Consider the following 15,740-nt stretch of genomic DNA (forward strand, 5'->3'; position numbering starts at 1 on the left):
AGAGAGACTCTTGGAATTCATTGATTTCCTCCAAGATGATACGGAGCGTGACAATATTGTCCACACAAGATCGTCCAGCAGGGAATCCTGCTTGCTTCCATCGGAGAGTTGCGTCAATTTTCTCCTGTACCCGGTTAAGGTTGTTATGCTTGTAGATATCAAGGTTTATATTTCATGTAGTTCTTCGAAGATCTGTACCATCCGAGCTGTATATAATACTTCAACGCTAGTTTCGCTTGTAGATCCTGTACCTACATTTCAAGATTTTTTTTTTTTTGGCGACCTAGAACATCCGAGAAACTCAAAATAATATCTCATTATGTTGTGGGAATCTTCAAAACATACGCCTTAACAAAATAAACATCAATAGATCACAATCACTGTACTTGTGTCAGTTAACTGTACTGTCAGTTGTTACAGTTATCGTATTTGGTACAGTAAGTGAAACGTAAACACGTTGCAGTTATCGAAGGTCTACTGCAATTAAGAGTGGACAATAGCGTAAATAAAGTCGTATAAGATACAAGGGAGTGTCGTTGGTAGAGGGGTCAAACGGTTCACTTCGGCAAGGAATATCTTCAAACGGTCGCAGAGCGAAGCAGTGGTGCGCAGAAACAGCCATATTTTTTGTATATTTTTAATTATACATATATGTATATATATATTTTTGTTGTTCTTGCTATTGACAAATTATGTTTAACCTATTTATAATCACATATATTTATATATTATATAATTCATTTTCTTTTCTGTTTTTTTTTAATAATAGTTATTAAATAGTTAATAGTATTTCTTTTGTTTATACTCGATTCATGTGACGACACTGACTCCGTCTGTCTGTCTGTCTCAGTCAGTGCGCACGCATGTGTGTGTGTGTGTGTGTTGTAATTTTCTTGTGTTTCCTTCCACTTCCTTTTGCGTTTACGAACTTTCTCTGTTTTTTTTTTCATCTCCTTCAACAACACCTTGGAAGAGCGGAGAGCGAGGAGATTTCCTCTCGCTTGTATGTTTGTGTTACGTTTCTTTTCTATTCCCGTTTTGGGCGACTTCCAGTAGTCGTCGCCATCTAGATGAATGTGTGTTTGTATTTTTTTTTTGTTAGGGTGTGTGAATGTTTGTTTTACCTTGTTTGTTGTCGCTTTTCACTGATTTTCGTTCAACCTCGTCCCCGCTCTCGTTTAGTTTTGTTTCGCAGTTGGTTTGTGTTGGTTTATTCTCCTATTGATTGATTTACTTTTTGTTTTACGATTTGAACCCTTACTTGGTTGGTTGTATCTATTAGTTTTTTTTTTTGTTTTAGATTTTGATTTCTTTCACCTTGTTTAAATTCTTCGCGTTCGGACCCTCGACGTGTTCCCGAAAGCCCCAATGGCCGTTGGGATGGGATCGCCTTTGTTTTTTTATAGGTGTATCACTCTTGGAGGCGATCTTGTTGTCTTCGCGGAGTGGGTTTAGTACATTAGTAGGTTTGTGTGTGTGCGTGTGCCACTAAACGCGCTCTTGCTGGTGAATGCGCCTTTGGCAGATTGTTTGTGCGGTTGATATTCGCCGTAAACAAATGCAACAAATGTCAAACGAGTCCTCGCTGCTTTGCGCTTTGATTGTATTTGTGATCTGCTTGTTTGTGATTGTTTAGCACCATTTGCACACGAATGGCAGTCTCCCTCCTTTTTCATGTTTGTTTTGCTTTCATCAGAATAGTCCGATTGTTTTTTTTCTTTGTTTCGCTTAAGGTGGGACTGATGGCGAGGGAGACAGTTGTATTTGTTAGTGTTTGTCTTGGGGCTTTTAGAGCCCTGCGCGCACTTGCGTGAAACGTCACCACCGCTGGCCACGCTTCTAAGTTGTCTTGCGACGGAGTGGCGCTTGTTTTTTTTTTGGTAATAGTTTTGTTTTGTCTGATTCTCTAAGTTGGTATATTAGTATCTCTTAGCACGACACCGTTTAGAAGAGTTCTAATCTTTTTGTTTTTTTTTATTATTTATACGAAAAAAATATTGGTTTAATTAAATTTTTAATTATATCTGTTATATTTATATGCATTTTCGACACTACATCAACTCTATTTTGAGATTTTTATTTTTATTTACTTTCTTTTAAAAGATATACTGTAATATATTATGGTCATTGTTTATTTTTCTTTACCTTTCCTTTTTAATTACATCATAATTATAATAATAGGTTTTTCGCTATTATTACTATTGTATGTATGTGTGTGTTGTTGTTTGGTTTTAGAGTGTAGTGTGAGTGTGTTGTATTAGTCGCTGTCTCACAGTGGGGAGTTTCGATAATGAACTGAAGGGCGTAAATGAATTGGTTCGTTTGGTTTTACCTAGAAAACCGAACATGTATGCTCTATACTAACTTAGAATACCGGAACGGAATCGTTCTAACCTAACCTAGGGTCAATGGTTCCTCGTACGTTTCGCATACAACTTGGAGGAGGAGGACTGACTATACAATAACTATGAAATATGACTTATGTGCTACAAACGATAGCGTCACTATCCAAAAAAGTGTATGTGATACTAGATTTATAGTGAGTCTGCGTTCGTCGCTAGGCGGTCATCGGGTGGCAGAGGTTACTGCGATGCCACATCGAGGTAAATGCAAAAAGAAAAATGATCTGTCAATAACCCGACTGACAGATATATGTCAAATCTGACACGTGGCATCGCCATGTTCCACCATGGCCACCCGATTCCCAGCATGGTGCGAAACCGGACGCAACTCGGTCACCGCAACTAAGGGCACCTCCGGAATTGCAAAGCTAGTAACACTGAGCCCCTACAGATTTTTGGATAGCGAGGAGTCACGTTGTATTGGTATCGTCGCGTTTGCGGTCGTTCTATTCCGGACCAGTGGGAGGCAACGCGACACGCGAATATGGCGGAAAACTATCAAGATGAGGTAACAAAAAGGTGACACTTTAACCAAGGTGTCTATATGTTTAGGTGGGAAAGGTGCGTCCAGACTGCGGTGGCAACACGCGCACAGTAATTGTGCCGAGTGTGTCGCATTTATCTATTTGTATGTGGTTGTGTGCTAGTGAGTATGATTTTCGATTTTTCGCGTGGAAAGACGCGCGACCTAAATAATGAAAGGAGGTTTTTTTCGTCTGGACACACCCTTCAGGAGGGATTTTTTCGTATAAGCATACATTTCGTTTGTTGTGTAATTCTTCTCATTCTTCCGACAAGAATAACGCTGAGAATATTCTAGAAAACGCACACAAAACTGCAAGTTTCCCCAGTATTATTTCTCCTTTCGCCGTTTTGGTGGTTTCGATTAAAGCTGATCTCGCTTCTTGCTTTTCCGTGTTTCTCTGAAAAGCCTAGTCTCTGCCCTTCGTACATTTTTCTCGTACGAATCCGTGCGTTAACTAAACATTCCCAAGATCGGTTATTCGCGGGCCGACTGCCGTTCTGTTCGCTCGCTCGCTCGCTCACTCACGCTCACGCATCGAAAGTGTGTGCGTGTGTTTTCGTTCAAGTAGGGGAACCGCGATCAAAGCAACCCGCGCGTCTTCGGCTAGACTGCCTTGAGCGATGGTTTGGACACTCTTTCGTGGTGTTCGTGACTGATGGTAGAGGTGGCGGTGGCGGAGCGCTACCTGTTTCGCGCGTTGTTGTCATGTCAAATTGACAGGAGAGTCGATCACAGTCGGCCTGGGTTCGTTGATTTCGCACGTTTGGTGATGTGCTGCTGCTTTCATCGTTTGGGTGTTGTGGTGAATATGGTTGCAGTTTTTGGGCTGTATTTTTCTTAAAGGAATAATTGTTTTCATTTTGTGGGTTTGTTTGTTTTGGTTAGTCACGCACAGCCGCGTCGCTGTCGTGTGTTCCTGTAATAGTGTGTGAATGTGAAATTCGTCGTAATCGGGATGTTTTGTTTGTGTGGTTGATTTTACTTACTTTTAACGTTTGTTTTTGGCAAGTGTAATTTCCCTTGTATTCGTGACTAAGATTGGGTGTTTTTGTTAGTATTTAATAGTGTTTCTTTTTCTTTAATGTAGAGTTTGGTAAAATACCATACAGAACGTAATTGTTTGAATTACAATTTACGGCTATTAATTGCGTGTTTCCACTTGATAAACGCACTCAACACGTTAAGTTCCTTTGCTTTAACCTGTGTGTTTTGTAGATAGAACTAAAAATAAACTTATATCTTTTTGGTTTGCTTCCATGTTTTTGGTTTGTCTTCTGACGGTTTCCTCTTTCGTAACGCAGGGAAACGTGTCAAAATATAACCATCGATTAATGTTTCACCCATTTTTTCGTTTTTTCTTCCTCTTCCTTACATAAGCGTATTTTAATCTCTGTTTTTCTCATTTTCTTCGCTTTTCGGTTTGTTTTCTGTTGATTTCAATATAATTTAATGATTTTTTTCGCCGTAGCGCGTGAACGTTGTGTATAGAAAAAATGAATAGAAATAAAATTCATAGTAAATATAGTCAACAACATTTCCGTATAAATATTTGTTTTTGTTTTCAAATTCTTTTTGTTTTTTTTTCTGCGTTAGTCACAAGAAGAAGTTTGCATTTGTGTTTGTGTGATAGTGACGATTCTCTTTATGCGCATTGAATTCAATCGGTCCTCTAATCAATCGAAAGAACGGCGTACGTACATGATTTGTTTACATGTTTTTATGTTTTGTTTACGTGCACATTTGTATGCGTGTGTTGTATAACGGAAAATCTAACAAATTCGATTGTTTCGTCTGTGTGTTTGTGTTGGAACGAAACTGACATTGACAGCTGTCAAATCTGCCATAAAAAAGCAACAGTTTAATCGTCTCCTGCTTCTTCTTCTTCTTCTTCTTGTTTGTCAAAAATATGCATCTGTTCACAGTTCATTCTTTCGGGTTCCTTTAACCCTTGATTTACCCCTACACACTGCAAATACTGATTTGGATTCGCGCTTGCTTTGTTCGCTTCCCGAAGATCAGCTTTTTCTTCTTCGTCTTCGTTTGTTTTTGTTTTTTTTGTATGTCTGTGTGATAATGAATACTATTCCTGCATTGTTTGTTATTTCTTTTGTTTTTTAGTTTTCGTGCCACCGTGAAGTAACTCAAGAGCCATTAATTTAACGTTCCTTGCGCTTGTTCGCTTTTACCGTCGGTCGTTGCGTGTTTGACAGGGCTTGCGGGCTTATCCTTTTGTGTTTTGGGTTGTTTGGCAAAAATCATTGTTCCCACGGGGTTTTCTGTTATGTTTTGTTGGTTGTCAATTGGTTTTGTTCGTGTGTGTGAGTGTTTGTTCTTGTTTCTCTCTGATGAAGACGTTTTTTCTATGGTTAAGAGTGCGGTTAACTTGGTTTTGCTATTACCCTTATAGTTGCACACACCGTTGTTAGGGGGGTTTGTGTTCATGGCTTGCTAAGATTTGTCTCTACTGTCAAAGTCGTTCATTTACACGTGTTCCTGTATAGATGTGGGTGTGTGTGCGCGAGTGGATGATTTGAATAAGAGCGTATGCACTATTGCTCCTTGGAGAGGATGCCCTACAAAGTTTCTTCGAAAAATTCGCTACCACATGTACACAGAGGTGGGCTGAAGTGAAATGTTTTGTTGGTTTTGAATTGTTCGGCCTGCGGAGTTGACTTTATACAAATGAGTCACGCAGCAGTGCTGTCAGCAGCGCTTTAGTTTGACAGTTCGCCGCTGCCGCTATGACAATCGGTCTGTGTTGCCAGCTCGATTGTTTGGTTTTCTCACGAAGCCTCTTCATCATCGTCGGTTGAGTGATGGTCGTGACTGTCAGTAATGGTGGTGGTAGTGGTGTTTTTGTTGGTAGAGGAGGGTGTTGCTGCTGTTGCTTTTGCAGTGATAATTGCCATTGTGGTAGTGGTAGTATCGACAAACGACGAAGCACGTTAAATTAATCGCTCGTTATACCAAATTCAGAAGTCGGTATTATTCGAGTCGACTTCCTCCGGCTCCTGGGGAGCGGCCAGCGTCATCTGGATTCCCGATGGCCCCATCACCTGCATCGTCGGTTCGGTGTTTCGTCGCTTCATTTTGCCCTTCATTTTTTTCAACATGGTCGCCTGTACCGTCCGGTCCGCGGAAAATGAGTTTCGTTTTGGTTGAAGGTTGAAGTATCAACAGGTTGTTGTTTTTTTTTTGATGAGAAATAGTAAGTTTGACGTTTCGTGTTTCGCGATTCAAAAGTGCAATAAGAGTAAACAAATCCCGTTTTTTTCGATTTCGGATTCATAAGTATGTTTTGTTTACATTTTTGATTGTTATTTCAAGTCAAAATGAAGTTTGTTTGCAACCGAAATTATGCCACACGGAGATGGTGTTTGTCCGCGTTGGAACAAGAGAGAGAAAAAGAAAAGAAACAAACCGCATGGGTAATGAAAATGTTGCTCAAATTTCGCGTTGTCTGGTTTTAGCGTGTAACAAATATTGTCATTATTGAGTTTGTATGAGAATCAAGTTAGATAGTATAATAGTGGCAAACATAATCAAGTCAATCAATTCCAGCGAGCGATTGTGTGGTAGTATATTAGTAGTAGTAGCAAAAAACATCATTCCTATGTAAAAAGAAAAAAAAAATCAAAGAAACACAGTAGGCGACATTCCCAAAACAAGAAAAAGGAAAACAAACGAGAGTTAACCGAAACAAACAGGAAACAGTCTTGTTCAACGTGTATTGTGCGTTTAGCACTAAATTGATTTCCGAAAAAACTTCATCGACTTCCGCTGCCTTTCCTATGCGTTAAACATAACGTCGGAAGTAGTGCGCTGTACAGTAAATCTGGTTTTCTATACAGCGCACTACTTCCGACGTTATGTTTAACGCATAGGAAAGGCAGCGGAAGTCAATGAAGTTTTTTCGGAAATCAAGTTAGTGCTAAACGCACAATAATAGAAAAAAAAATGCAACAATTCAGCTTGGCAGTGCTGCCAGCAGCGCCTCAACAGCAGCCACAAGCGCGCCTCATCGAACGACGCTGGATCTATTATCTGGACTTGATTACGCGAGAACTAACGAGAAACGCAAAAAGCCCTTTTATGACACAGCGCTTGTGGACATCCAAGTAGGCCCGCGCGCGCGCGCGTTGGAATTCTCTTGCGCGCTCTATGGTTTTTGCCAATGCAATGGTAGCTGAAAGGTAACTATGCGTCGTACAACGCGAATACGAACTAATCTAATACAGAAGCTCCGGTTATAGCGGAGGTAAAACGGGGCGATTATTGTTTTTTTTTTATTAAATAGGATATACAATTGAAACAAACTGCTTTTCCTCTAAATAAACTCGAGTACTAGTTTATACAGTTTTAAGATAAGATATAATTTAGTAAAATAGTAGTGTAAAGAGAAATTGTATAAAAGTCAAAATGTCCGAGACGATATAGAATACAAATGGATGAATAACGAGAGAATAACGAGAGTGAGAGAGAGAAAGGGGAGAGTGTGAGAAAACAGTAGTAAGATCGAAGTGGGCGTGTTTGGGTGTTTGTGAGAGTGGTTCTGGTGGGTGTGCTCATTCCATAGTTTGACATATCACTTGCAAGTCTGTGTGGGTGTGTTTGTGTGTATTTGTTTGGGTTTGCATGTGCGCTCCTGCAATCAAGACATCTGGATGTCGGTGTGAACTTTTGTTGAATTTTTGGATTGGACTTGTGGAGACAACAGTTACACAACCATAACGGATGCAATACGAGTTCTTTTGTTTCTGGTGTGTTCGATTTTCTTTTGATTATGCTCCCTCTCTCGAGAGAAAACGAGAGGCAGACAGTGAGAGTGAGATGGGTTTCGATCGTGAACCAACAGGAGGACCTCTAAACTAAGCTTGAACAACTCTCATTTTAGCAAAATTCGTGTTTTTGGTGATTGGTTAGACCTTGTTCCGAGAAACTAGTTTACACACGATTAAGAAGCGTTTTTCAAACCGATGGCGCAGTGCAGAAACCGAAGAAAAAGCTAAAATTTTCCATTGTTTTTCATTGTGCTTTCATGAACTGTATACTAAGTTTGATAGAACTGTGCAGGTTTTTGTTTTGGCTGAACAGCGGAACACTGTAGTTTTGTAGACTGTATGCGCTAGTTGGTAGTTTTCTAGTGTCCTATCACGATCTTTCCAGAAGTTCGGGATCACTTATCTAGTTTTAGTTTTTTTCCTAAAAATGAATCGTTGATTTTGGAGTTTTTGAATTTTCGTTTTTCAGTTTTGTGGTGGTTACAGAAAGCAGGAAAACAGAAAACTAGGACCGGACGGACGGGTACTCTATGCTCCGCTCAGGGCGTCTCGATCGCGGTCTCCATTTTCAGGAGCGCCACCCTGCGAGAATCCCGATACGGCCGGCGAGATGTGCGGCTCAGTGAGTCTCCGTTTGCTCTTGATCTTCTTCAGCATCGTGGCCTAAGAAAACAAGTGGTAATTGGAGGTATTGGTTTGAATGTGGTTTGGTGGGGGTTCGCTAAGGGAGTTTCCGAACACAGTCAGTTTGCGGGTGGGCATTGGTGGGTGGAGTGATACAAATTGAAGGCTTGTTGAAGAACTCAAACGAACTAAAGAGATAGGTGTGGCATTGGTACAGTCTGTTGATGCCTTTGTGGAGTATAAACTAAGAGTTTGAGATTTAGCAGTATTGCACATAATATCCAGACATATTCAAAGTTTATCCTAATAATTTTGTTAAGGTCTCTTACTCTGCTTGTGGGCTCGGAATAGTTGCAAAATCATAATTATCCATTGTTTTATTTGACGGCGGCGAAGATTCGTATTATGTGCATAGTTTAAGTATCAGGAACACTGTAGTCCCTTGGCGACGGTTTATGATCTTTCTTGCTTACTGTTAAACATCGCTCTGGAAGGTGTTTCGCCGTAAATATTAATATTGTTATTCACATAATTTTAGGCGATGGTGGGGACGGATATAACGCCCGACGAACCGGACTAGTTCCTAAAGTATCGAAAACAAAGTTCATGGTGGCTCCGGAGAGGATTCAACGCGCCAGCCACCCCAATCGACGGTGAGGTAATCGAGGCTATTGAGAAATCTGTGTACATTTGCTCAAACCGCCAACAACGACACCAGCAGAAACATTGCAAGAAGTCAAGCTTACTTTGGACTTTGGACGCTGCAGAACTCCACGATGAAACAACACAGTTGTGTTGAGATTGAAGTTTTCGAACGGAAGGCATTGCGTGCAATCTACGGAGGAGTACAAATGGAAGACGAAACGTGGTTCATCTGCGACAGAAGGAAGGAGTTCAGGAATGGTGGATGGGGTCAGGTAGAGAAACCATGAACCCAAGCAACACACATGTTATAATACAGTAACGACAGCGAAAGTTTTGGTTGTATAGAAGTTTATTTTACGTAATTCTAACATTGTGTTGAAATAACGTAAAATAAACTACATACATCACTTCTTACAACTCGAACTCAAACAAGGTGCTGAGGTAGAAGGAGCGACGATTAACCCTCGAGCAGTCGCGTCTTTGGCCACCCTCAACGACACCTCGCACAAGCTGAGTACCGCAAGCGACCGCTCCCGGGTTAGCTCTACGGCGAACATAGCATCCAGAAGGCGTCAAAAGCTGGAAGGATACGATGGACAGGACATATTGCAAGAATGCCTGACAACAACCTTGCTAAACTAGTGCTTCTAAGTGATCCGAACGGGACAAGAAGACCTGGAGGGCAGCGTGCAAAGTGGGCGGATCAGGTGGGAAAAGATCTGGCGATCGTTGGTCGCGATCGATGTTGGAGATTGGCAGCCGCGAACCATATATTTTGCAGAATTTCTCCAGGTGGAATATTATTGATTCAGTTTTATATTGGATGTGCTGTAGTAATATTAAAAAAAAAATGAATGGATCTTTCGCGAGAGGGTGAACCGGCGAGATCGCTTCCACAAATGGTGAGGGCGAAAGCTGGAGTACCCACCACAATGAGCAGTCAGAAGCGGTACGAGATGATACAGCGCCAGCAGAGAAAGCGCAAATAAAGTTGTGCAGACATCTCGCGGGTGCTGAACCGCAACAGGAGTGGGCTACCAAGGATGTTGTAAATGGCTGAGCAACTCGATTCTGTACATTAGCGGGTAGAACAATGTCAGCAAGGATCTTAGACAAGGCCTCCGTAAGTCGGTGACTCTGGTCAAGGAGCGAGGTGCGGTCGATGTGCGCAAAGAAGAGAGGTCCACCCGAACGAACAGCTTGTTCTTTGCCGGAAATTCGACAATGACGCACGAGACCATGGGCTCGCCGGAGCTGTAGGTGGAAGGGCAAAGCGAACTATGGCTCGGGTACTGGATAGCGAATGAGGCTAAGCTAGCGACGATATGTACAACCTGATTGGTTTCTAGCCCATGAAACAATATGCACGTCCAAAAAAGCCTTCGCAATAACGAAGATTAACGGTGTGTACTATTGCTCCCCAGGTTACCGATAGACCTGTTCTCGTCCATGCTAGATTTGCTATCCAGCACACTGGTGGCATGAGTTCCTTGGCCATCGGTAGAGACTTTAGCCTGGGCGAGTCGAATGGAACAGCTGCTTGACCGAAGCAAGAAGCTGGGTTCTATCTCGATGTAATATTTTGGAGTCTAATCCCTAACTCACAGTGGAGAGTTGAAAGTGGGTACACACATAGTGCCCACCTGGCTATTCGCTACAGGGTTGAATACGGAATAACACGGCCACATTCAAGGATCATCGATTGCCATCGTAAATGACCGATCTCGCGCTTCGACAAGCCTTTGCGGAGCGATCACTCATGAAGGAAAACACCGACGATCTGTCAAGCGACGATCCAGTCAGAACTCTCAGTCGACACCGCAATGCCAAGATTATTCCTATCCAGGAAAAGGCGCTGACTAGTGTATTGGCGGCGCCCAGAAGACGCAGGAGTCCGCGCATCCTTACTTACTTACTTACCGGTCAGGCTAAGGCCGGGGTGGCCTCTGCTGTACATAGTAGCCGCCTCCATTCCACTCGGTCCATGGCTGTTTGCCTCCAGTTCCGCACTCTGCGTAGGGTCCGCAGATCGTCCTCCACTTGGTCGACCCACCTAGCTCGCTGCGCTCCACGTCTTCTTGTACCGGTCGGATGACTCTCGAGAACCATTTTAGTCGGGTTGCTATCCGACATCCTGATGACGTGACCCGCCCACCGTAGCCTCCCGATTTTCGCGGTATGGACGATGGTTGGTTCTCTCAGCAGCTGATGCAGCTCGTGGTTCATTCGCCTTCTCCAAGTCCCGTCTGCCATCTGCACTCCGCCGTAGATGGTACGCAACACCTTCCGTTCGAAAACTCCAATGGCGCGTTGGTCCTCTGCACGTAGGGTCCATGTTTCGTGCCCATAGAGGACGACCGGTCTAATCAACGTTTTGTAGATGGTTAACTTCGTGTTACGGCGAACTTTATTCGATCGTAGAGTTCTGCGGAGTCCAAAGTAGGCACGATTTCCTGCCACAATGCGCCTCTGAATTTCTCTGCTGGTGTCGTTGTCGTCGGTCACCAGTGAGCCCAAGTACACGAATTCTTCAACCGCCTCGATTTCATCACCGTCGATATGAATTCGGGGTGGCGGGCGCGGTGATTCCTCCCTGGAGCCCTTTGCCATCATGTACTTTGTCTTCGACACATTAATTACTAATCCGATTCGCCTGGCTTCACTCTTTAGTCGGATGTACGTTTCCGCCATCGTCTCAAATTTACGAGCAATAATATCAATATCATCGGCGAAACCAAGCAGCTGAACGGACCTCGTGAAAATCGTCCCACTCGTGTTTATCCCCGCTCTTCTTATTACACCCTCCAAAGCAATGTTGAACAGCAAGCACGAAATACCATCACCTTGCCGTAACCCTCTGCGAGATTCGAAAGGACTCGAGAGTGTCCCTGATACTCGAACTACGCACATCACTCGATCCATCGTCGCCTTGATCAATCGTATCAGTTTATCCGGGAACCCGTATTCGTGCATAATCTGCCATAGCTGTTCTCGATCGATTGTATCATACGCCGATTTGAAATCGATGAACAAGTGATGTGTGGGCACGTTGTATTCGCGGCATTTCTGCAACACCTGGCGGATGGCGAACATCTGGTCCGTTGTAGCGCGTTCACCCATAAATCCAGCCTGATATTGCCCCACGAACTCTCTTGCAATCGGTGATAGACGGCGGCATAAAATTTGAGAGAGTATCTTGTAGGCAGCGCTCAGTAGTGTGATCGCGCGGTAGTTCCCGCAATCCAACTTGTCGCCCTTTTTGTAGATGGGACACACGATACCTTCCATCCATTCCTCCGGTAATACTTCCTCCTCCCAAATCTTGGTAATGACCCAGTGTAGTGCTCTCACCAGTGCTTCTCCACCGTATTTTAGAAGCTCGCTTGGTAGTTGATCTGCTCCAGCGGCTTTGTTGTTTTTCAACCGGCTAACCTCCTCCTCAATCTCTTGAAGGTCAGGGGCCGGAAGTCTTTCGTCCTGTGCACATACTCCTAGATCTGTTACCACGCCACCTTCGGTACTTGCAACGTCGCCATTGAGGTGCTCATCGTAATGCTGCCGCCACCTCTCGACCACCTCACGCTCGCTCGTGAGAATATTCCCGTGATTATCTCGGCACATGTCGGCTTGTGGCACAAAGCCTCTGCGCGAGCGGTTCAGCTTCTCGTAGAACTTTCGTGTGTCCTTAGCGCGGTACAGCTCTTCCATCGCTTCGCGATCTCGTTCTTCCTGCTGGCGCTTCTTCATCCGGAAGACTGAGTTCTGCCTGTTCCGCGCCTGTTTATAACGTGCCTCATTCGCTCTCGTACGGTGTTGCAGCATTCTCGCCCATGCTGCATTCTTCTCGTTTTTCAACTGTTCACATTCGCCGTCGTACCAGTCGTTTCTGTGATTCGGAGTCGCGAGGCCTAGTGCTGTAGCCGAGGTACTACCTATGGCGGATCGGATGTCCCTCCAGCCATCTTCAAGTGTAGCTGCGCCAAGCTGCTCTTCCGTTGGTAGGGCCACTGCTAACTGCTGCGCGTAGTCTTGAGCCACTTCTACGTTACGAAGTTGCTCGATGTTGAGCCGCGGCGTTCGACTTCGACGCGTGGTGATAACTGTCGAAAGTTTTGAGCGCATGCATACAGCGACTAAGTAGTGATCCGAATCTATATTCGCACTGCGGTATGTGCGGACGTTGGTTATATCTGAGAAGAATTTACCGTCGATTAGAACGTGGTCGATTTGGTTTTCTGTTTGATGGTCGGGTGATCTCCAGGTGGCTTTGTGGATATCTTTGCGGGGGAAGAAGGTGCTTCGGACTACCATACCACGGGAGGCTGCAAAGTTTACGCATCGCTGGCCGTTATCATTCGATACGGCGTGCAGGCTGTTTCGCCCGATTACCGGTCTGTACATTTCCTCCCTTCCTACCTGCGCGTTCATGTCGCCGACAACGATTTTCACGTCACGCGGCGAGCAACCATCGTATGTTTGCTCTAACTGCGCGTAGAACGCTTCTTTCTCGTCATCGGGTCTCCCTTCGTGTGGGCAGTGGACGTTAATGATGCTGTAGTTGAAGAAACGGCCCTTAACTCTCAACATGCACATCCTTGCGTTGATCGGCTGCCACCCGATCACACGTTGTCGCATCTTGCCCAACACGATAAATCCTGTTCCCAGTTCATTGGTGGTGCCACAGCTTTGGTAGAAGGTAGCCGCTCGATGCCCGCTTTTCCACACTTTCTGTCCAGTCCAACAAAGTTCCTGCAACGCCACGATGTCGAAGTTGCGGGGATGTAGTTCGTCGTAGATTATCCTGTCACATCCTGCGAAACCTAGTGACTTGCAATTCCATGTTCCAAGTTTCCAATCGTAGTCCTTATTTTGTCGCGTGGGTCTTTGCCGATTGTATCGAGTCGTATTTTCTCCTATGTTATTCGCAATGGGGATTTTTACGGGTGGCTTATTGGGCCTACGCCAACACTCCTGTCTCGCCGGAGGGCCATCGTGCCAGTTCTGTTTAACGTCCCAACCAACACTGGGACGACCACGCTGATGGGGCTACCACCTTGGATCTAGCTGGGCGTGGTGCAGCGTTTCTTACTCAGCCGCTGGATGCCAGAACAGACGCTGTTTGAGCCGCACCTCCTTGGTGAACAGACACTCGGATCGTACCTCCTCAATCTAGCTGAAGTCAGAAGGACAACAGTGCCCAGGCTGCACTACCAGCTAAGCACACAACTCTTAGCTGGCGGTCTTTGTCATCGCTTGACCCGTGGAAGCATGAGGTAGGAACTTGTGAGGACCAGAGCTATATTGGATGCTCTCCTTATCGACTCACCGCACAGTGGGAAAAAATAGGTATAAAACGCGAATAAATTCAATATCTCTGCTCGGAGTGGATGGATTCGAATGAAATTTTGACACAAACTGCAAAAATCTCTACAGTTTCAGATAAGGAGGGTGTCATTCGCCGCACGATGCTGTAAATCAGTATAATGAGCTCGTTTTACCCCACCCTCTCTTTCTCACACCTTTTTGAGAAAACCCTCTGCTATTCCCGTCTAGCGTGCAAAATAAATGACTTATTTAACTCGTATTTGTGTAGAAACTTCCATAGTATCGGAAATTTGACATAATATTGGTCCTTCTCTTGTCGATTGCACTCCACTCCGAGGGGAGATGCATGTGAAAATTTAAAGAAATAGGGGATATCGGGGTTATTTGAAGATATTTCAATTTTTAGGGCTGTGCGGTGAGCCAAACCAGCTCCATTCGACACTACGGAAGTTTTAACATAAACACGAATCAAATAAACAATTTATTTTGCACTCCAGGATTTTTCCAAAGAGGTGAAAAATAGAGAGAGTGGGGTAAAACGGGCCCAATACACTAATTTCCAGCATCGTGCGGCGAAAGACGCCCTCCTTATCTGAAACTGTAGAGATTGTTGCAGTTTGTGTTAAAATTTCATTCAAATCCATCCACTCCGAGCAGAGATATTGAATTTATTCGCGTTTTATACCTATTTTTTCCCATTGTGCACCGTTTTGCAGTCCGCGCATCCATCCTTCGCAAATGGATGCAAAGAGCTCGCACCGTTCGTTGAGGATAGAACGGAGCAAAGTAAGGCCTACAGGGTAGCTAAACTGGCACTGAATGAAGATATTAAGGAACGATCTTCACCTTGGTTTAACCGGTAAGCCAGACTTACCCATAATAGTTAAACCTGGTTTAACGCTTAAGCCAGGGGGAAGAAATCGGCCCTAAGGAATTTAAGCGTGTTTCGATAATCGCTATCAGGTAGATACAAAGAATCACTGGGGTCTTGTCTACAAGGTAATCATGGCCAAGACGAAGGACTCGCAGGCACACCCGGAGTGCTCTCGTATAACCAATTTGGCCGCCAAGACGATGGACTAGCGTCAACTTAGTCAATGACCAAAATGGCCGAGATAGCGCTCCAAAAGAAATGATTGGGAATCAGCTATTATGAGTATGTCACGCTAGACGTGGAGAATGCGCTCTACAGTGTCAGCTAAGCAGTCATCGAAAGAGTCATACATCAGTTAGGAGTCCCGGAAAACCTATGCAAGGTCATGGTAACCTGTACCTGAGGGGAGCCCTGGGCCCGGTACTATGGTACGCGGCATATTGAGACTTATACTACCACCGGGCTTTGTCGACGTCATTAGAGAAGATGGAGCTGACTGCGGTGCATTCTATCGGCATAATGGAGGATTGGATGAGTTCGAGACAACTGATTCACTGCTCACA

At 44.2% G+C, this 15,740-nt stretch overlaps 1 protein-coding gene and 1 long non-coding RNA gene across 6 annotated transcripts in view; one reads left to right on the forward strand and one right to left on the reverse strand.

Annotated features, from left to right (window-relative positions):
* Positions 1–611: 611 nt before the first annotated feature.
* The window catches only part of LOC109415607 (diacylglycerol kinase theta), a 171,780-nt gene continuing 156,651 nt past the window's right edge, over positions 612–15,740 (reverse strand). For 3 of the 5 annotated variants that reach the window (XM_062846707.1, XM_062846708.1, XM_062846710.1), the window contains one exon: positions 612–6,047. In XM_062846707.1, the coding sequence (XP_062702691.1) occupies positions 5,901–6,047 (147 nt within the window). In that variant the 3' untranslated portion in view covers positions 612–5,900. Of the gene's footprint in view, positions 6,048–6,900; positions 8,373–15,740 lie in introns of those variants that run through there. The other 2 variants (XM_062846709.1, XM_062846711.1) reach the window with 2 other exon arrangements.
* LOC134285606 (uncharacterized) lies at positions 6,041–8,123 on the forward strand. The gene is made up of 2 exons (XR_009996499.1): positions 6,041–6,660; positions 6,878–8,123. It is a non-coding gene; the product is annotated as an uncharacterized LOC134285606 (long non-coding RNA).

The sequence above is a fragment of the Aedes albopictus genome, chromosome 1, assembly GCF_035046485.1.
Source record: "Aedes albopictus strain Foshan chromosome 1, AalbF5, whole genome shotgun sequence".
Classification (NCBI taxonomy): domain Eukaryota; kingdom Metazoa; phylum Arthropoda; class Insecta; order Diptera; family Culicidae; genus Aedes; species Aedes albopictus.